Source organism: Sabethes cyaneus, chromosome 2 (genome assembly GCF_943734655.1).
Source record: "Sabethes cyaneus chromosome 2, idSabCyanKW18_F2, whole genome shotgun sequence".
Lineage (NCBI taxonomy): Eukaryota > Metazoa > Arthropoda > Insecta > Diptera > Culicidae > Sabethes > Sabethes cyaneus.
This window is the reverse complement of record NC_071354.1, coordinates 169089572-169112347: the sequence shown is the minus strand read 5'-3', so window position 1 is coordinate 169112347 and position 22776 is coordinate 169089572. Positions and strand designations below refer to the sequence as shown.

At 44.1% G+C, this 22776-nt stretch overlaps 1 protein-coding gene across 4 annotated transcripts in view; it reads left to right on the top strand.

Moving 5' to 3' along the window:
* LOC128738213 (myosin-G heavy chain) overlaps window positions 1-11874 on the top strand; it is a 366951-nt gene extending 355077 nt beyond the window's left edge. For all 4 annotated transcript variants that reach the window (XM_053833181.1, XM_053833180.1, XM_053833179.1 and 1 more), the window contains 6 exons: window positions 851-1046; window positions 8675-8819; window positions 8892-9005; window positions 9078-9526; window positions 9588-9760; window positions 9828-11874. In XM_053833181.1, coding sequence (XP_053689156.1) covers window positions 851-1046; window positions 8675-8819; window positions 8892-9005; window positions 9078-9526; window positions 9588-9760; window positions 9828-11447 — 2697 coding nt within the window. In that variant the 3' untranslated portion in view covers window positions 11448-11874. The remainder of the gene's footprint in view (window positions 1-850; window positions 1047-8674; window positions 8820-8891; window positions 9006-9077; window positions 9527-9587; window positions 9761-9827) is intronic.
* The last annotated feature ends 10902 nt before the right edge of the window (window positions 11875-22776 follow it).

Sequence of the window (22776 nt, the reverse complement as noted above, 5' to 3'; positions counted from 1 at the left end):
CCCTAATATAAAGTTCCAACAGTATTCAAAACAGATGATTCATTACACTTGTCCATTCCCCTTATAATTTTAATCTATCCTCGTGCAATGTAGAAGCAAACAATGCCATATGACATTTAACGTAAGTCTTTGCACCGACCAGCTTCGTTTAATTGCGAATACAGTAGAGATTTATACAGTGCGGATTCGAAGACTCACACTATATTATCTGGTAACGGGTTTTTGGCAAAAAGTAGGTAATACACAGAGGTGGGCACCGCTAATCAGCTAACCGCTAACCTTTTAGCCAGCGAGTAGTGCGTTCGCTAGGTTTCAAATCTGTTAGCGCTTTCGTTAGCTTCCGATAAGTTAGAGTGCCACTAAATAAACTACTAGCCGCTAATTTTTGAAAATAATAACAAAAATAAGTGTGCGGTTTCTTACAAATTGATAAAATTGCTCGCTGCTGTTCGCGACGCGAGCAAATATAGTTCCTTCATGGCTGGCTAGTTGAACTATTTCCAAAAATTATTTTCAAAAATTAGTGGCTGGTAGTTTATTTAGTAGTACTTATGTTTAACGGAAGGTAATAGAAGCGCTAGCACATTTAAAACCTAGCGAACGTGCTACTCGCTAGCTTAAATGTTAGCGGTTAGCTGATTAGCGGTGCCCACCTCTGGTAATACACCTATTATATAGCTACGCTGTACTTAATTGCGTTACTTTACACGAAGTGTTCTTTTACATAAACCCCAATTATTAAACTATATTATGCTGTGTACTTTTTACAAGAACACCTTGTTCGAATCCTATCTCAAATAAAATGAAGACAAAACTAACAAAAAAAACTCCCCCATTCTACCGTCCACAGAATTTCCTTTCGGCAAATCTGCAATGTTGGTGGAATGCTCCGCTGGCAGCGGCTACGAAAGTACTGAAATATCTCGGCCACATTTCACCCGGAATGCTGCTGATAACGGCCGAACCATGCGCTCTGGAAATCATCAGAAGTGCCTACGCACGAAGCGTCCTCAAGCCACCGGCCACCTATCTGATAAATTCCGTAGGTAAGTAAGAGTTCGCTGCAAAATTTATGGATGTTACGATATGTATAGCTAACAGCGTTGACCAAAATCCATAAAGGCTATTCTAGGGGATTATGGTAAATGCCTGTTGCTGATGGGATCTTTACTGTATTGCTTTTTTCAACCGTGAAATTGTACACCGCAAACGACATGCGGACCGATTGGAACTTCTATAGATGTCGAAGAAAGTTGCACTGTAACTTAATAGATTCCAATCTTACTTAAAATGCGGTATAGATACTTGCAACAGAAGGGAACTTAAGAACTCAGAAATGAAAAACGATGTTAGCACTGAAATGTGGTGAAACCTTTATCAAAGATTGGACTAACGAAAAAAATATGTAACAAAATTTCTCTAAAGTAAAGCATAGCTTTACTAACTTTTCTTTGGAATTTTTCACCGTCGTAACTGTGCCCGTCTATAAATTTCTATTTATAAATTTCTGGCACCTTCTGGCCCAGTTTGTACCAAAATTTTAAAAAATGAGATAACATTGGTTTTTAAATGAATGAAATAATACTTAGGGGAAGACGGGGTAAGACGGCCCGCCTAAGCGAATAAATTGCTAGCATAAAATGTGTACGAAAATTCACCTTTTCTTGTTCCACACATGGAAAAGCATTCATTTATCTACCATTAAAAATTATATAAAGAATTAATTAGTCTATTTTTCCGTGATTTTTCATCAATTTTCGAAACGTCTAAAAATTACTCGTTCACAACCAGGCGGGGTAAGAAGGACCACCAAAGGGGTAAGACGGACCATGGCGGAGTAAGGCGGATTGTGGCAGATTTGAAGATTTCTTTGAGTTGTAAACACAATTTCAATATTATTAACTAAATAAGAACAAGTTCTTAAGGGGTTTTAGGTACATGCTAGAAGAAGGTATAGTTTAATTTAGAGACCTGCCAAAAGAAGGAATTTTGCTACTAGTTCAATTTTGAAAATAAGAGTAGACGTTATTTTACTCCACTGGTTTTAATTTACTCTTTTCTTGGCGTTATTTTGTTGATTTGTCAGCAGGACTTTTACTCTTTGAATACGCTTCACTTCAGGTGAAGGTAAAGAAGGCAACATATTAAATGAGCCGTTAAGTGATCATCGAATTTTGATTCCGTTAGATCCAAATTTACATTGATTTTGTTATTCGAATGGCACTTGTTGGCTTCTTTTGAAGTGGGAAGCTCTGTGTTAGACAGGATGATCTCAGATTCAGGGATAATTTTTATTACAGGTGTACTCTATTTCGAAAAAGACACTGATGAAGCCTGCAAGTCGTAAACGAAATGCGTATCTGTCAGAATAATAAAAAAGTTAGTCAAATTCAACAGCAAAAAGTTGATTTTTTCATTTAATATTTTTAAAATCTATTGAGACACTAAACAGAAGAACTTTAGGCAATTATGAGCACTATGACGTATGGCCCTTTTACCCCGTGAAAAATGGTCCGTCTTACCCCTAGTTAACAATTTACATTATTTTGCTTTTATCTCTCAATGCGTACTATTTTATATACCTTTTCCGCTACACACAGAACAAGAATTGCCCAATTAAAGTCAGTGGTAAGAGAAACGACAAAATACATAGCTATTTTTTGCTGAAAACCCTTAAATTTGTTGCTGCTGAAATTATATCGCATGAAGACACTGCGAACGAAAAGTTTGTTTTGATTCTAGTTTTGACGTCAGATACGGCCGAGTGCCGCAGGTTGTCTCGAAAGTGTTTAGATAGGCTAGTAAACAAAACATACTGAGGCATTTGTAGAAAATTTAAGGATTTCTTGACGAAATCGATGTGGTCCCTCTTACCCCGCCGGGCCTTCTTACCCCTTGTTCCCCTACTAACATTCCTTTTTCAACAACAATTTGGAATATGTCTCCACATTTGTCGATGTTGGGCTACCGTCCCGCGAATGCTACACCCGCTAATAGCGCATCCTCGTCAATACCATTCATACCTACTAGAGGTTGTCAGTCACTCTCCTGAAACGTATACGATTCATGGCCGTAAAGTACCGGCCGGAAAATAAGCGTCATACAGAACACGACTTTCGCATGAACTAGCAGACTGTGGGACCTTAGCTTTCCACGCAATCCGTAGAAGACCTTATATGGAGCCGCTATCCACCTTTTTACTTTGCAGATCGCATTGTTGGCGTATGTCACTTAATATACCAAGTAGACCAATTCATCGACGATTTCAAACGCATCTCATCTATCCCTACTGTAGTTCTAACCTCGCTTACCATGCTCTCCACCGTTCCTCCGCCCTGGTAAAACTTATGTCTAGTGTTTGATTTTAAACCACCAACTGTAGCACGTATCAGCCTTATTAGTTTTGGAAAACCACGTGAATTATACCCATTACACTTAACTGAATCGTACGCCGCCTTGAAGTGAACATGTCAATATTAGGAGCTTTGCCCAAAGTCCCCAGCAAACCACAAATCGTATAATAATATGTGAAAATCATCTTAAATATCGCTAAACAAACTCGAAATCGTACATAAAGCTTAATAAAGCGCAACCTAGTTTACATTTATTCATACAAAATGATAGTAACTGATTCACATACGATGTTCGTCACAGAATTGTATAGCATTATGGAACTAATCATGTTGAGTCGGATTCCATCGTATACAAATACTAAGGAATGTGAATGGTTTTCATATCATTTGTAGTACGTATATCGCCTCCAAAACAGTACGCATATGCTGGTTTCGTGCATCGAATGCGATTTTTCTAGATATATATCGGTACATATATCATATTTGTTACTTTGATATACGTACAAAAATGTTTGCTGGGTCTAAAGGAAACACCGCGCTTGAAGCAAACACCGCGCTAGAAATGTTGCCAGAATGTTGTAAACAAACATGTTCTTCATATAACTGTGTCGCCAAACGTAACTAAAACTTTATAATTTCTGTGTTGATTTGAGATTTTATAATTTCTGTGTAATTTCTTCCATTAATATCAAAATCGCCCCGGCAACCATGAAAGAGCACTTGGTTTTCGAGTTGCGTGGTGGATTACTTTCAATGAAACTCACAATAAATAATGAAGTGAACACTTGGTCCGTCGTAGACCATGGCTCTTGAAAACCACACTGACATTCGCCAACAAAGATTTCCTGCAATGACCTTAGACTTTGGGCAAGATACAGGAGAGAATTTTGTACGTAGAGTTGAGAAGAATTATGTCCCAACAATTGTGGCATTGCCTAGACCTTTTTAAAGAAATGGCATATGAAACCTGGCAACCAGTTCGTAGGCCTCCTCATTCCATGCTTTTAACGGGTGACAACTAAAATTTTGGAATTTTTCCGAGGCCCCTATGACCACAACGAACGATCTCAGGGAGAAATGAGAGTGTGTATATGTTAGTTCTTTGTCTCCTCTTTCTGCCAGTATTTTTTGTTTTGCTTATGCTTGCCAAGTTTTGTTTAAAATGGCATCAAAACAAGAAGCATTCAGCAAGTGCATTGTACACTTCTACGAATTGCACAAAGATCTCGGCAAAAAGTTCTCTTTTTGTGGTTTCATCAACAAGGATTCCGTGAGCCAATGGGATGCCGCAAAAAATTTCAACTGTTCTCACCAGTACATCTGCAAAACATTGAAAAGAGTCGGAAATAAGTGCCGAAAGAAAACAAGAGCCCATTGGTCGCCAATGTTGCAAATCGAGCGAGAAGCAAACTATAGCCATTCTTACACAAGCGAGTGTGAGTGAGAAGTAATGGGAATGTCGTCGTCGTTGGGCCACCTTTTGACATTTGCCCAAAATTTTCGTTTCAAAAGGAGTTTCGGAAATCGTGTATCGTTGCAAAGGTCTAAAAATAAGGTATAGCTCTGGAAAATCTCGAATTGATTGCATAAAAAAAATAAAGCTATGGCCATTTACGTGAAAACCAAAAATGTTGTCATAGTAGGGCCTTGTTGTACAGGGTAAGCCACCGCTACATTTTGTAGTTTTGCGAAATTTTAGCCATCTTGTACAATCAATATTCCTACGATCGCCTTTTCCAAAGTGTGCTACTACAATGAAAAAACAACAATCCGGGTTTTCACTGACGGTGACCTACGTTTTCTATCGAATGTTGCGCTTCTGTGCTTAAAATTGTAGTGGCCCAACCATGACTACGCAAGTGAACCGATCTTTGATAATGAGTGCTTTTGTAGTATTTCGCCTTACCCTACCCAAAAACCTTACTGGAAAGGATTTTTGTATGGTATTCGTATGGAGCACAACACACTCAATACATTTTCAAAGATTTTCTTGACGAAAAGTTCATTGCGCCTGTAAAACTTTTTTGTAAGGTTTAGTCACTGAGGCCAGTACGTGTGTTTTGCATAGACGAATGAAACTCACAATATTGTGAAAAGTTAGCTGTCACAGTAAGAAGTTTTACTATGGTTACCACGAGTTACTAAAACTGTTAAATCGCGATGGCTTGACTACAACAGTGGCCCGATACTAACGACGTTACCCTATAGCAACCAACACTTACTCTACTGACGCAAGCGTATGGCAAACAACCACTGATGCTGTGTGCATATATTCTGCTACCCGTCCGTAAGAAAGGTGATTGCCGGAATGTTAAAAACTACAGAGGCATAACAAGCTTGTCCGCTGCCTCCAAGCTTTTCGAAATTATCGTCCCCGCAATTCTCAATCGTATTAAGCACTATATATCCATCCACAAAAAGAGCACTCATTTGGCTACCAACGGGGTAGCAATCGCATAGCGCCGTAAAGACAAAAGATAAAACTATACTTTCTTCAACAATAATCAACAATCAATCTTACGTTTAGCGCTCACCGTACCAATGTTATTTCCAAATCAGCCTGGCAGCTAGTATTCATTACTTAAATTGGAAGAGATTTCAACGACCCTCATTGCCAAAAATCTTTGTATTACGCATTAGTCAGTGCTTTACTTGAAATCTCTAAAGTAATTGGGTAACCCCATTACCTTACTTGGATTTTGAGAATCGAAAGCATCCAGAGAAGTATTAATATTTTTTGAAACGATGGTTCTACAATTGATGGAGGGACGGTAGGGTAAAGTAATGAATTTTTTTGGGCTAAGCAGGAGAAAGAGTGGAAAGGAAGGGGGGGCAATAGGTAGCTACGCTTAACAAGTTGTCGTTGTAACTCCTACCTTTTGTCCAATGCTGGAAGGTGCATGAGTTTGGTCAATCCAGAGAAGGTTTATCCGTATGGCTCTTATAGATTCGACTTGGAGAGATCCTGAAAATCTTCCGCCGTATCCAGCAAGTTGCTGTCTGCAATGTTGCGAATCGAGCGAGAAGTCAACCATGCCTGCTCAGACGCGAAAGAGTATGAGAAAAATAGCATTCAACACTTACGCCGCACACGCTGGCGTAAAAAAAAACAGCCGCCGGTGCTGTGTGAGATATTTTGTTACCCACACACCCGCGCACGCTCATCTTCACATCATCTTCCTACATAGCTTATTCCCGAGGCAAAAAACTCATTCACCACGAGTGCCCGTGAGACTGGTGGTGCACTGGGATACAAATTTTGCATTACTTTTTCTACTTGTTCTTCATCTTCGCACTCGATTCTACGCACGGGCGGGAGCGCGAGTCCTCGCGTGTAATCGGCATCTGCAGATCGGGCTGCAACGACGAACGACGAGCGGCAACTGTAGCTGTTAGCTAAACAAATACGCGCAAAAACTCGTTACACTGCATGATGAAATAAAAGGGGGAGCTTTAAAGGAATTCTCATGCCGGCGTGTTCGTTAGAATGAGTACGCGTGTGTGAGAAAATTAGACCACACGAGTGCGGGCTTCGCAACACTGGCTGTCCGCTTAGTTTGGACACATTGAAAAGACGCCGCAAAGTTCAGCAGGCAACGCTGGTGGCGAAAATCCTAAACAACGACATCGATTCACCGACATTATGTGCTTTAAATTCATTAAGACATTGTCAGATGGATATATCAAATAAATAAGTAAATACGCACACAATCTCGAGCGCACAGCCTCGTAGCGTCTTTCTGCACAGTCTGCTCACGAAGCCAATAACTTTTGAGCACGACCGGCAGACTAGGATGTATAGATGCTGATTTTGCTTTTCTCTTTCATCCAACGCCCTCGCTTACTACACACGCGGGTAAGAGTGAAGGTCATCGCGAGCTATAAGGAATCCACTGCTGGGTTGCAATCACGAGGCGAGAGCGACGAACGTGGTTGATTAGCTGTATACACACTCGCAAAAACTACTTGCAGCGCATGAGAAAATAAGAGAGGGAGTCCGAAAGAAATGCTCATGCAACTGTAATCGTTAGAACGAGAACGCGTATGTGAGAAAAGTAGACCACACGAGTGCTGGTTTCGCAACACTATTAGTCGCTGTTGTGCGCCGCCCCTAACCTGTGATACAACCGCGCATCTGATAGGGAAACGACGATCTACCCTATTGCTATGCTATTGCCAGCCTATAGCCCGTAATATAAATGATACAATATAAAATAAAACATAACAAGATTTAGATATAGTGCAATATCTACATCGGGAGGTTCATTAAAATGTCAACAAACGCAGCGCCTTAGCGGTGTTTCAGAAAGCTGTTAGGGCGAACCACGACCATCTGTACGATCGAAAGATCAAAAAATGAAATCGTATTCTAAAAATAGTAATGAAAGCAGGGCTTGTCTTTCATTTTGACTCAATGTTGATTCATTTGACAGTACCATCTCAGCCAAGCAATATTTGACAAAGTTGTATATGGAACATTTGTAGAACTAGTTATCAACTTCAATTTTGCTGAACAAAGTTTTGCTGTATCTGTTGTAGTTACGATGCTACATTGCTAGTACGTCATTAGTAACTAAATGAGCATTCATTTAGTCACTAATAAGGTACTAGCATTGTAGCACCGTAAATACAAAAGATACAGTAAAACCTGATTCAGCAAAATTGTAGTTAATAACTGGTACTACAAATGTCCCATAGATAACTTTGTCAAATTTTGCGCGACTGGGACGGTACTGTCAAATGAATCAACATTGGTTAAAAGTGAACGAACAAGCCCTGAAGAATATATAGAGATCAATGATTTAAAAGTGTTATTAACCTACATGTCCCGGACTAAACAGTTTCACAAGGCGTTTAAATAGAATTAAATTAAATTCCAATTGAATTAATTTTTCCAATTTCTTAGTCATATTTACTTTTCTTATAACAACAATAAATAAATAAGAATGTATCAGCAATAATTCTTAATATATTCGCAATTAATCATTTAAGCCAATAAACTCTGCTAAATTTATTGTTGTTTTATTAGCACTTTTTAAACGCTAAGACGTTCATTCGAGTTCTTTGTCAAATTTATAGTCAACCCAACCGAACCATGAGCATCTTAAATTCATCATTATGTTCGTAATGCGATAGACACAATCGGCTGTAAACACTTGATTGGATGCAGGCGAGTAAGCAATCTATCCACCGAGTGCCATTAATCACTCTCCGTTTCGGAACTGCGCACAGGGTTTAGCCACAGTTAATTGCGCGCCAATTAACTATATCTGCCAGAGATTACTTATCGTCCTTTCATTTTCCTCTTTCCCCATTTCCAGGTGACATTGACGATTGCATCGTGACGCCGATAGTGCAAACACAGTTTACGCCACTCACCGAGGCACTTTGTGACGTCATTATGGAGCTTACGGCGCAGGGTCAATCGGCCACAATCGAAAACATTCGTTCGCGGCTACGAGCAAGGTAATTGGGAGGATTCGGTTTCTGCTAGACTGAAAGACGTTACCTGTTTTTCCGCTTTCGATTTTCCATTAGATTCACACACATGCAGCAACCTTCGGTCGAGGTGATTTACGATACGCTTGTGCAGCTGATGCAAGAGATCAAAATCTATCAAACTTCAAAGGGGTACTTTATCGTCACGCCAGAGTGAGTCACGCAATGTTTACAACTTCCGCGCGCTATGCATTTAACGACAATCAAACGTTTTTTTCTTTCTAGGAAACGACGTAGCAAATCCAAACCGATCGATTACAGCTTTGCAAGCGACGAAAGCACACCGCCTCAAAAGGAGTCAAAGACGCTGCTAATGAGTAGCCACGAGGCATTGCGTAGTCTGTATGGAGAGATCTCGACTGAACGCGATGGAGACCAGACCCATCAGTGCATTCAAACCAATTTGGCGGATGTGATCTGCGGGGGTAATCCGAACGACAAAATCCTCTATCCACGAAGCAACATAAGTAAGCAGAGAAGTGCATCGCTAGCAGGTAGCGCGAAAACACTCGAACGACGACACAGCTTACGCCTGTTTGGGTCCTCGAAACGGCTGCAACGTTCGGCGTCCACCCGCAGTCTGTCCAAGAACTATTCCCAGACAATCGCAAAGGACAACAACCCTTCGATAGGGAATAGTTCAAGCTCCGAAAATCAGTCCAATTGTGATACAAGTATTTTGTTTTCGTTTTCGTATAACACAATTGATTTATATGATATTTTTTTTATTGACAGAAAAACAAGCGTCTTCCCCATCTCTACTGTCTAGGATCTTCCGACGAAGCACTCGATCGAAAAGTAAATCGAAGCAGATCGAAACCTACTCGGCACAGTTTCCACCGCCCGAATGGTTCAACTCGAAAACTACACACCTGCACAGTGTTGGCACACAGACCATAGATTATTTGGTACGATCTTACTGTTTTACTGCTTTGATTCAATTTTAACTCTTCTTTATTCTGACACCACCAATAGGAAGTCCCAATAAAATCCCGCCTGATGAACTCGACATTTTACGACAGCTCAGATGTAAGCCAACGATCCCTATCGCTACCAAGACGGCGCCATCATCGACGAAACCTGTCAAGCGAATCAACATTCTTTATATCTTCGCGCGATTGTTCACCGGTGCGCCGAGGGAAATCCCCATCCTACTATTGTGGCAGTTTACCGCGATCAATCCACTCCACACCGGCCAGTTCGGGATACTACAAGGTGTCCCGAAGCAAGCAACTCTCCTCGGCGGAGAAGCTGCACAGCAATAGCCAGAATAAGATCGAGAACAAAGCTAGTCGTGTCGGTAGCGGTCCATCCAGTATCGACAGTGGTAAAATGACCTACATAACCTCGGGACCATCCAGTTTTGACAGCGAAAAATTATCGTCTACGCGAACGAGCACCCATTCAAGCTTGGAATCCCACGTTTCCGCTGCCACGGTTACCACGACAATCCAACAGACGACCACTTCCAGCTATTTCATAGCTAACGATACGAAACCGTCGTATGTTAATTCCAACGGATCGAAGGACAATCCGCCATCTGCAGTAACTACCACCACCACAAATTCTTCGAAGAGCAACCAACACTATAAAGGGTTTGAAACAACCTTTGGGTACAATAACCAGGCCATCAATACTAGCACAAACAATCATAGCAATAGTAGTACTAATAACAATAGCAATCTAGTTAAGAACTCATTTAATGCACTTTGTAATGAAGTTATTACAAACAACGGCATTTTAACAAACACCAACAGTAGCAACCTAATAAAGTTAGAAACTGAACTATCGAATGGGAGCAACGAGATGGACTTTGATCAGCTCTCAGCATTAAACGGAACGCTTTTAAACTTCAAACTCAACTCCGAAGCATCGTCCGATGTTCACGAGTTAAACAAATACAATAAAAACATAAACAAACAGGAAAACACACCTATGAACAATAGCAAAACGTTGCCATCGACGCCTCCAGTACAACCGGCCAATTTTTTCTACAAAAACGTCCTCAAAAACATCCAGCACGATGCTAAGAATATCTGCGGCGACCTCGCCACCGATAAGGATCTAACCGGTTCGATGGCTGGTAACCTGCAGCACAACGATCACCAATCAAATCTACGCCGTTCGAATTCCGAAATCAAAAAACTCAATTCAAATCTCGATCTGAAGAATCAAATTTGCCCGTCAGAGAAAATCAGCGGTTTGATCGTGATGAAGAAAAGCTTGTCCGTTTCCAGCGAACCGAATCTCACCAATCAGATGCAGGAAACGAATAAGATCACGATTTTGGTAAAGGATTCGGATAAACCGAACAACTCGGACCGACGGTTTTCCTTCCAGAACAAGGAAGATCCAATGATCGAGGAAATGTACGACTTTCCCAGTCTTACCGATTTGAGCTTTAACTTCACGTCCCTGGCGGCTCAGAAGATCCTGCAGGGCGACGCCAGTCTGAACAGTATCGACACCCTCGTCGAGCTGAACATCAATCAGGAAAAGCAGCAGACAATAATGAAGCTGAAAAATGACGCGCGAACCATTGGCCAACAAGCTCAGGATCCTAGCAAAATCGTGACTGACTTCGGAATGGTGTAATGAGGACGGGAAAGCGAAAAAATGACAATCTTACTAATATAGATTTGTATATTAAACCGAAGCATAAGTGCCAATATTTTGAAAAACAAAAAAGTATAACTGTAACAGCAACATTTATCTAAGTATTATATGTACCATTAAATAGTTGAAACCGTTAATTATTTGTATTATACCTGCTTAATCGCGCGATTGTAATCGTTTGCCGTAACTTTATCGGATGATAATGAAAAGACGAAATACTTGAAACACGTTTACGACATGCAATGCGACCGCGAACGAGTCGTTCCACTACAGCATACTATGGCAGTAGTAATTCATGCTAAGTATACTGAGTAACAATTATCAGCACCCATTTACGAAAATTGTACAATCTTGGAACTTTGTATAAAAAAAACCTCATGTATTATTGAATACAATAAAAATAAATATTTAAAATCAGATGTCTGCTTGTTTCATATCTATTACAATTCGCCTTAAAGAGCCTAAATGTTTATTGCAATGTTTAACCTTATGTTGTCGTTGTTGTTTTTCCTACTTTTACTTATTTAGTTGGCCTGACCTCTAATGACAATGCCTACATAACTTAGTTCTTCCATCTGACTTGTAACCACCAGATTCTTCTAGCAATTCTAGCTACATGTCCCGCCTAGCGTATTATGAATATGAATATATGGTACTACCACCTGCCTTAGCAGAACATCCGTTCATAGCAATGAGCCTATCATGTCAAAAAGAGTTGAACATATTCAACGATTGGTCATGCTTCCCAACTCTTGTATGAAGGGCCAAAAGGGAATTGGTCGATAAGCAACATCACTTATACGTACCAGGGATTTAGAGAATCTCCTTCCAAGGGCTAAGTCACCTGAGTCAATCGTTGAATAAACCGTCTTAATGCAGAATGACTCCAGCAGGTGGGGAGAAGAGCCCGCTCATTATCCACGATGTGTTGTTAATCGGGCCAAGATTAACCCTAGAAAGTTGACTGTTTCACTCTCCCTAGGCCCACCGCTTCAAACAAGTGCTCTGATGGTCCTTCCCTCTTCCCGATTCTAGTTTATTTATGAAATGTGGTATATATGGGTACAAATAGAACAATCTCACCAGCAGTCCTTCGAATGGAATAGAGTTGCGTCCTTTTAGTTTCCATAAATGCTTCTAATAATTAATTTAATTTTTCTTCTGGTATCCAATATCCATGTGCAGTATTAACACTCGTATTGGCCAAAGTTTTCACTATAAAGCAGTAAATGCTTCATAAGCTAAAACGACAAAAATAATTAAAATAACTTATATTATGCTTACCAGATCGTCTGGCTCCACCGTCTGCCCAAAACCTCGATTATGAGATCAGGCAGCCGGGAACCACACAGTATCGCACCTCCTAGCTTGGCTACTCAATAGAGCATTACCGGGTATGGCCACGTGGAGGCGCTAGGTAGGGGCTTGGGATAGCTAGAGCTATATTGGACGCTCCTCATTTGCCTTCCCCATTTCATACCCACATGTCCCGCCTAGCGTATTCAACTTAAACTTCAGCTTCTAGATACTGGGTACACATGCTTGAGTTCGAGGTCTATCCTTCGTCTTCGTATATCTACCGTTCTACTACATGCCGCTAAAGATGGTTAGGCCGTTCGAAATCTCCTCGCAGTGCTGACAGGTCCATGCAAGGTGCAACTTGTACGGAAGCTCCAACTATATGATCTTAAATGCTTGTGGAGTACATAGTAGGCACGGCAACAGCTGGTAATACGTCTTCAAATCTCATGATTGGTATTGTGGTTTGTGGTTGCCGAAGAGCCAGGTTCAAACTCACACCCGTAGATTATAGCAATACTGCATGCGCGGACCCTGTCACACTCTATCGCACTCGCCAGCATATACAGTGTGTTCAATAAGTTCGAATACAACTGTTCATCATTGTGTAAGTGAGTACCATGTGCATTCTGTGTATTGGTATTAGACCAGACGTCCCGGATTATGCGGGACTGTCCCGGATTTGGATGGCTTGTCCCGGATTACTAAGCGTCCCGGAAAATGTCCCGCAATGGTTAATTTTTATATCAAAACACTCTAAGGATGAAACGTTGGTTATATTGCATGAAAACTCTGAAACATACCTCTCATCGATAGTCGAACAAATTCTTTCACTTTACCGTTGATACCGCTCATCAGCTGGCGCACAGCTTTATCAGTCACGGCTTTAGCCAGCCGGCACCTCGAGTTCTTCAGCTGACCAATGCCGCTGGTGAATGCTTTCGCTTCATCGGTACCGAGAGACGTGCTCGGCCAAGGACCGTGCTAGATCCGGGTGGCCACGTTCGGCGAGGACGCTAGCAGCCAGCAAGGTGAGGGAGCGGGTTTGTCGAAAAATAAACCACTCGATCCGGAAGACCACTGTTGACCTGAATGTGTCGATCGGGACTGCCCACACCATCATGGCGGGATGGTAAATGGTTGAATAATGCGCTCCAGAACTATCACGAAGTTCCACAGCCTCTTATTTAGCAACTCCTATCTCTACCTCCTCGTGGTACCATCCGGGATACGCTCCTTAGTGGAAATCGGACAACCGGTGGAAACTAGGGTCGTATGCGGACAGAGAAGGGGGCACTCATGCGAAGGCTGAGTGTAAACTCTCCGCCTGCAAATGACGGATCTCGGTAGAAGCATTTTCGATGAACCTGAAAATACCGAGAACCTGAGCAGAGGGTCCAAAGCCCCCAAAGGAGGATGGTTTTAATAGCTATTATCCATGGCTAAAAGTAAAAACATGAATGGATAAACCCCTAATCCAAGGTGTCATGCGACCCGTGCCGAGGGATGAATGGTGGGGGGGGTTCTATAAATACTCAGCCTCAAACGGAGCCTGTGGAGTACCAGAGCGCCCTCCACAGTAATCAGCCCTTACCGCATCATGAGGGGCTCTGATGTGGCGGACTTTTCTTTCCCCTCAACTCGTGGGATTCTTATGGAAGACAAAATCAAAAATACAACAAGTGTGGATACGGTGGAAAACCCGTTCGCTAGAGGAGGCATCCAGCGTTCTCCACCAAGGGTGGAGAAGGATGCAACTAGGAGCGCTAGTGTGGGTGGCAAAGGCAGCGGTATGCCTACCACGCCGGACACAGCGATGAACGGCCCAGCGCTTATCAGGGCGATGGAGAAAAATAGAGACGCTGTACCTAAAGTGGTAGCAGCGTCACAGCAGCTCGAGGTGATAATCGAGTTTACGTCAGGTCGCGGCAATTTCTCCAAGGACCTGAAGCAGAGCTTGCTCATGCTTCGGAGAACCTTGAATGCAGCGACCAAAACGCACAACGACCTCGTGGCGCGTGCAGGAGAGGCTAAGAAGGTGACCGTGAAGGCGTCGAAGGCAGTACAAACGGACGCTTGCCCGTTGACGGAGTGTCGTAACGCGGCCCAGGAGGCTACGGAAAGCGCTACCAGCAGCGGTAAGGCATCCGCCAAGCGCCCGAGACAGTCCCCGGGGGATAGCACCCCTGGCGGACCGAAAAAACGCCTGATCGGTAAAAGCCCTCAGGCTAGCGGGTTGGCAGAGCTAACCGATGAACCAGCGGAGGAGGCTCCAGTAAAAAAACTGCTCCACCTAAACCGGCAAGAAAGCGAGCGAAGAAGGGCGACGCTCTTATCCTGAAAACCGACGAGTCGAAATACTCGGAGGTTCTGAAGGCCATGAGAGGAGACGCCCTACTCAAGGATCTGGGCGCGGACGTACGGAGCATCCGCCGCTCACGCACGGGCGATATGATCCTCGAGTTAAAGAAGGACGCCACAAAGAAGAGTTCCGCATACAAGCCCATAGCGGAAGGAGTGCTCGGGGACGGAGTGAAGGTACGTGCTCTCACACCAGAAGTGACTCTCCAGCTTAAGAACCTGGACGAGATCACCGAAGTGCGTGAGGTCGTACAAGCTCTCAAAGAGCAAAGTGGAGTGGTGGTGGCAACCGAGGCGGTTCGTCTACGCAAGGGTCCGGCCGGGACCCAGGTAGCCACCATACGACTTCCGCTGATTGACGGAAACAAAGCCCTGAAAGCTGCTAGGCTAAAAGTGGGGTGGTCGGTATGCCCACTGAGCGTGTCCAAGCAGTCGGAAGCTTGCTTCCGGTGTTTCGAGCACGGACATAAAGCCTGGAACTACAAGGGGCCAGATAGGAGCCAGTTGTGCAGGAGATGTGGCAGTGCTGGCCATAAAGCAAAGGACTGCGCGGAGCCTCCTAAGTGCCTGATCTGTACCGGTAAACGGGACGCAAAGCACGTAACGGGAGGTCCAAGGTGCCCGGCCGGTGTGCCGGCGACTAAGCCACGTTCATAGTGCAAGTGACACAACTCAACCTGAACCACTGCAGCACAGCTCAGCAGCTGTTACACCAAGCAGTTTCTGAGTCAGCAATGGACATTGCCATAGTCTCGGATCCATATCGTGTCCCTGCCGGAAACGGCAACTGGGTCTCGGATAGGTCTGCGACGGCGGCTATATGGACAACAAGCAGGTTCCCGGTTCAGGAGGTTGTGTCAACTGCAGACGAGGGATTTGCGGTTGCCAAAGTGGGTGGAGTGTTCTACTGCAGTTGTTATGCTCCGCCGAGTTGGTCTATCGAGCAGTTTACGCGGATGGTAGACCGAGTATCAGTTGTGCTGACTGGTTTAAGGCCGGTGGTTGTGGCGGGCGACTTTAACGCTTGGGCGGTAGAGTGGGGAAGTCGTCGCACGAACCATAGGGGTCGGATTCTGCTTGAAGCTCTGGCAAAGCTCAACGTAGATCTGGCCAACGTCGGCAACACAAGTACCTTCAGTAGGAACGGTGCGGAGTCTATCATCGACGTAACTTTCGGCAGTCCTGGTCTGATAGGAGACTGGCGGGTAGATAATGGCTACACTCACAGTGACCACCAGGCGGTCCGCTATGGTGTCGGTCAGATAACGAGGCGGCAGGCGGCGAGTAGGGCCAACACTCCAACCACCCGTGGATGGAAGACATCATACTTCGATCCCGAAGTATTTGTGGAAGCGATCCGGAGAGAGTGCGGTGATCGCGGTATGCCCGATCCGAACGCTGATCATTTGGTTGAGGTACTGTCGCGAGCATGTGACGCTACCATGCCTAGGAAAGGTCGTCCTAGGTATGGCAGGTCACCGGCTTACTGGTGGACAGATGAAATTGCGGAACTCCGCGGAGCGTGCTTTCGTGCGAGGAGAATTATGCAAAGAGCTCGTTCGGATGAAAGCAGGGCTGAATGTCGAGTAGCACTTGTTGCTGCACGCGCAGCGCTTAAGAGCGGGATAAAAGCTAGTAAACGAGCCTGCTTTGAAAGGTTATGTGCTAGTGCCAATGCGAACCCTTGGGTGATGCCTACAGAGTCGTAATGGCAAAGACCAAGGGTGTGATGGCGCCCGCTGAGCAATCGCCAGAGATGCTGGAGCGGATCATCGAGGGCCTCTTTCCGCGCCACGAGCCAAGGCCCTGGCCCCAGGCCGCTGAGTCGTCCCACGGCCGACGTTCCAGTATCTCAGACCATAGCGTAGGATGGTCGGCCTCCCAGCCGAACATCCAAAGTAACGTGGGCGACGGCGGTTTGGAGGTCGGGGACGAAGTGACGGTTACGAACGAGGAACTCATTGATATCGCTAAATCCCTAAAGGTGAGCAAGGCACCGGGGCCAGACGGTATCCCGAATATGGCCATTAAAGCGGCTATTTTAGAGGCTCCCGAATTATTCGGGGCAGTAATGAATAGATGCCTGGAAGCTGGCCACTTCCCGGACAGATGGAAGCGACAGAACCTGGTCCTATTGCCGAAGCCGGGAAAACCTCCGGGTGTCCCCTCGTCATATAGGCCGATATGTCTACTCGATACTGCCGGCAAGGTGCTGGAGAGGGTTATCTTTAACAGACTCGTACAGTACACGGAGGGTACAAACGGTCTGTCAAGGAACCAATTCGGCTTCCGAAAAGGCAAATCTACGGTGGATGCCATCTTGTCTGTCACTAAGACAGCCGAGGTGGCAATCCAGCCCAAGAGGACAGGTATTCGTTATTGCGCAGTTGTCACGCTCGACGTGAGAAATGCGTTTAATAGCGCTAGCTGGGACTCCATAGCCAGCTCGCTTCGGAACGTCCAAGTGCCGGTGTCGTTGTACAGAATTCTGGAAAATTATTTCCAGAATCGTGTGCTATGCTACAACACGGAGGAGGGTCAGAAATGCGTTCCAATCACCTCAGGGGTTCCGCAAGGTTCCATACTGGGCCCGGTGTTGTGGAACGTCATGTATGACGAGGTGTTGAAGCTAAAGTTTCCGGTAGGGGTGGCGATTGTCGGCTTTGCGGACGATATCACCTTGGAAGTCTACGGTGAATCTATCAGAGAGGTTGAGTTGACGGCTGCCCACTCTATAAGCATTGTTGAAGATTGGATGCGATCCAGGAAACTGGACCTAGCGCATCATAAAACGGAGGTTATCGTGGTTAACAACCGCAAGTCGGTGCAGCAAGCAAGTATCAGTGTCGGGGACTGCACTATTTCGTCAATGCGGTTCTTAAAACTCCTTGGAGTCATGGTCGATGACAAGCTCAAGTTCGGGAGCCACGTCGACTATGCCTGCAAGAAGGCTTCCACAGCTATTTCGGCATTGTCTCGTATGATGTCTAATAGCTCTGCGGTATATGACAGCAAGCGAAGGCTTTTAGCCAACGTGGTCCAGTCCATACTCAGGTATGGCGGGCCGGTGTGGTCATCGGCGTTAGGTACCAAAAGCTATCTAGCTGGAAATCAGCTGGAAAGCACCTATCGTCTCATGTGCTTAAGAGTGGCGAGTGCGTATCGCACAGTTTCACATGACGCAATCTGCGTCTTAGCGGGTATGATGCCTATTGGTATCATCATCAGCGAGGACGTAGAGTGCTTCAACCAACGTGGAACTAGAGGCATACGGAGTACCACAAGATCGGCCTCGATGATCACATGGCAGCGGGCATGGTCTGATTCCAGAAAAGGCCGGTGGACACATAGACTTATCCCGGAACTATCCGGATGGGTCAACAGGCGTCATGGCGAAGTCAACTTCCACCTGACACAGATTCTGTCAGGGCATGGTTGTTTTAGACAGTATCTGCACAAATTTGGGCATGCGGAGTCCCCCGAGTGTCCCGAATGCGCGGACGTTGAGGAAACTGCAGAACATGCTTTCTTCATATGCCCTCGTTTCGAGGGCGTGAGAAGCAACATGATGGCAGTTAGCGGACAGGACACTACTCCGGATAACTTAGTCCAAAGGATGTGTTCTAGCTCGGACGTCTGGGGTGCGGTCAATGCGGCTGCTACCCAGATCGTACTTGAGCTACAAAGCCGCTGGAAAGCCGATCAACGGCGAATAAACAGCCTAACTACCATAGTCCAGTAGTTATCTAAGAGCGTGCGTTAAGCACAATAGCCCCTCCCTGAAGTAATACCGATAAGGTGGTTCCAGGGGGGATTGAGGCTGGAGACTCGAGTAGGGTTTTAGTGGGTCTGGATCTTCACGATCTTCACGGGATACCAAACCCCACTCCCTGAGCTGTCTTCTCAGGTGTCTGATAGCAGATTTCCCCACTCGTTAAAAAAAAAAAAAAAAAAAAAAAAAAAAACACCATCATGGCGGAGGACCTCGAGTTCTTCAGTTGACCAATGCCGCTGGTGAATGCTTTCGCTTCATTATCCCCTAGTATTGCAATGTTGGACGGACCTGGGGACAATTCAGTGCACTCAGCTCTGAACTGAAGTCCATTGTCATTGTAGAGTTGTAACATGCTCTTGCTGTAATGGCAGCAGTCTATCATGGGACTTAATGGAGAGTAAAATCCACCTGGCACTGGCATCCGTGAGGCACTTACAAAGGCGTTACAAAACATTGGTTTTCACATTGGTTCGAAAGAGACAGATCTCACGCCAAATCATGACTTTTTTCACGAACTGATTCCCAAAAACAATCATGATGATCTACTGCGAACCTTACCGTGAATAAGCCTGTAGAACTTAACCCCTGGCTTTGGTTAAAATCGGCTTTCTCTGAAACTTGGGGCTCTATTCTGTCACGTCGAGTTTCACTTAGCTCGACTAGTATTATCACTTTTGGTATTATGTAAGTCACATGCGACACGATTTTGTCGAGTTACTCGATTGAGTCAACCGCTAAAAAGCTAGTGACTCAACTGTCAGCAAACGACGCCTTCGCGTTCCGTGAGCACCTGGATGTACAGCTTTCGAGACCGGACTTTAGTCATTGTTTATTGTTTGAGGCTTCGGTTGGACTCTCTACTTGCTCAGTAATACTTGACAATGTGATATATACAGGTGTGGCACTGTTGGTAAAGTGATGATAGTGCATTGAAGAAACTTCATCATGGTGTGGATGGCATCGTAAATCGGCCAACCATGATCAAACGTGACTCCAAAAACAAACCCAATTGTCCGACGCAGTTTGGTATTGCATTTTCACGTCCATTACTGATTTATCGCTACTTTCACACCTCTTTAAACCTCATTCAAATTTGTAGCCTTTCCGAGATGGGTTTGCCATATAGTACAACGAGCAGTATTCAGTTTTTTCCACCCCACAGACAGGCAACCATGTTTTTGCCGTCAACATCTCGTGTTTGCGAAAAAGAAATAGCATGTCAACACTGCGTTTCACTCAACTGCCAGCAGTCTGATTTGGGCCCGCTGTCAAATTTTGAGCCCAGGACATGCTGCCGCTGACGTTCACTGCAGCTCGATATAAAGATGTCGATGGGGTGGTTTTTTCGCTAAAGCATAATCTATGATTTTGGGAATAGCCTTGACTTCCCGAATGACCTTCTTCGGCAGCTGGCGATCAAGAGTTCCATTCCAACGCTTAGTTTGAGCTTTGTGGGTAGCCTTGCGATTTTTCTTGTACTTTTTATTCCCTCGCACCACAGTTTTTAGGATAATCTGCCAGTTTTGTCAGCTCGACAAAACGTCACCAAAAGTTTGCATTACCGGCCACTGGCGCGCCAGTTTGGCAAATATGCCATTTAATATGTCCCGCATTCATCGAAAAAAAATCTGGTCACTTTATATTAGTGTCAACTTTAGCCTTATATACAGGCTAACCGACGTGCAAGGTGTCGACTTGATGTCATTTGTTATTTGTTTACCACGCGCTATGAAGGAGTACCGTAACGTCGTAATAAAGTTGTTTGCGAGAGGTAAGCGACCCGGCGACATATTTCGGCGGTTGAAATCCCACGGGGTGAAGCGGAATTTCATCTATAACACCATCTGTCGGTACCGAGAGACGGGCTCGGCCAAGGACCGTGCTAGATCCGGGTGGCCGCGTTCGGCGAGGACGCTAGCAGCCAGCAAGGTGAGGGAGCGGGTTCGTCGAAAAATGAATCACTCGATCCGGAAGACCACTGTTGACCTGAATGTGTCGGGACTGCCCACACCATCATGGCGAAAGACCTAGAATGCAAGCCGTACAAGAAACGCATGGCTCAGGGGGTTACGGAGGCTACAACGAAGAATAGGCTGGACAGAGCAAAACTGTTACTTTCGCGGCACCTTCCACCTTCCACCATTTGCTTCCACCGAATGTGTTGTAAAGGTTCTCAATAAACACTGCTTCAATAAAAATTGACTCAGAAAAGAATAACTTGTACTTTTCATTTTTAATCACATTTTTAAAGTGTATTCGAACTTATTGAACACCCTGTAAATCATTTCATTCAGACTCTTTTATCTTTAATCCAACCTTCTATGCTTTAGTTCTATTTAGAGATCCTTTACCGCCTTAAACACGGAGCGAAAAAGCTCCAGTTTGTTTCAAACAAAATGATTGTTGCTTTAAGCCTCAATAATATATTTTTATAACAACCTGAAAATATTGTTGTTTCAAAACGAGATTCTGTTTGAATCAAGAAAATAACAGTTTTGAATTAAATGTAAAGTATTTTTAAATTTGAAGTTAACATTGATATAGCAATAAATATTTTCATTTCAATCATACATTTCAGTTTGAAACAAAACGAATTTTTTGTTTATGCGTAAAACAACCATAAATATGGTTGAAACTACATTTTTATTCTCCGTGAAGGTTCTGCGGACAGCGTCCATGGCATCCCCAAAGCAGATAAATTGACCGGATTTGTTGAAGATCGTACTCTATATGTGGACCACAGAGAACAGATTAACAGGCTCGAAGGAAGTAATCGATTTTTTGTGTGTAAAATCTGTCGGTGGCGCCCTCCAGAAATAGTTTGCCAAACGCATCAAAAAATATCCATGTACCTTTATCAAAATTTCTTTGTGCTGGAGTTACATAGCAGCGATGGCAGCGACATCAAGATTTAGTTTGCCACTTACTGCTCGAGGGGTGCTCTATTGAAGGATTACTCGTAGATTACATAAAAACCTTTTACACACTTTTTGTCGATTACCTGGTAGTCTGTTCTCTGTGTGTCGACCACCGCTCGCCCCATAACGCTAATACACCCAATTCTTTTTTTACACGGGGGATGCGTCCCGTGTAAAAAAATACCGTGCAAAAATAAACCGTGTTATTTCGAGAAACCGTGTAAACAAAATCCGTGTTATTTCGAGAAACCGTGCAAAAAAAGTCGTGCAAAAAAAATCCGTGTAAAAAAAATCCGTGCAAAAAAAGAATTGGGTGTACAATATTGAAGAGCAGACAGGAAAGGCCATCACCTAGTCGAAGTCTCCTGCGAGATTCGAACGATTCCGGCAATCGACTCGCAATTCTTAGATAGTACCAAATCCCATCCATTGTTACATAATTAGTTTGATTAGCTTTCCGATGAGCCATTTTCATTCATAACTTTACATAACTGTTGTTAGTTCCCGACAAACATTTTTGTTGAATAACAGCTTATTAGGCGTTTGTTACGCGGTATTTAGGTGTACAATAGTTCAACAAGCTACTATTCAACAAAAAATATTTGTTGGGTTGACACTATCGTGTGGCTGTCGCTGAATAAGTAATGCGAGGGAACTCAAAATCCGCGGCATTTCTAGAGGATCTGCGCATGATAAAGATTTGGTTCGTTGTAGATTAATCCTCCAGGAAACCTGATATGCCATGAACTCATTGGGTAGTGGCGATAGCTGATAAAAGCTAACTTAAAAAAGCACTTTGTTGGTGGCGTTCAGCATCAACATAATGATCACCCGGTAGTTTTAACCCTTGTCGCCTTGTCTTGTGTTGTCTTTGTCAGATATCCCCGTTCTTCCGCCCCTCGGTAGTAGTTCCGTATCCTAAAGGTTGACAACCTATTGATGCAAACAGCTAGAC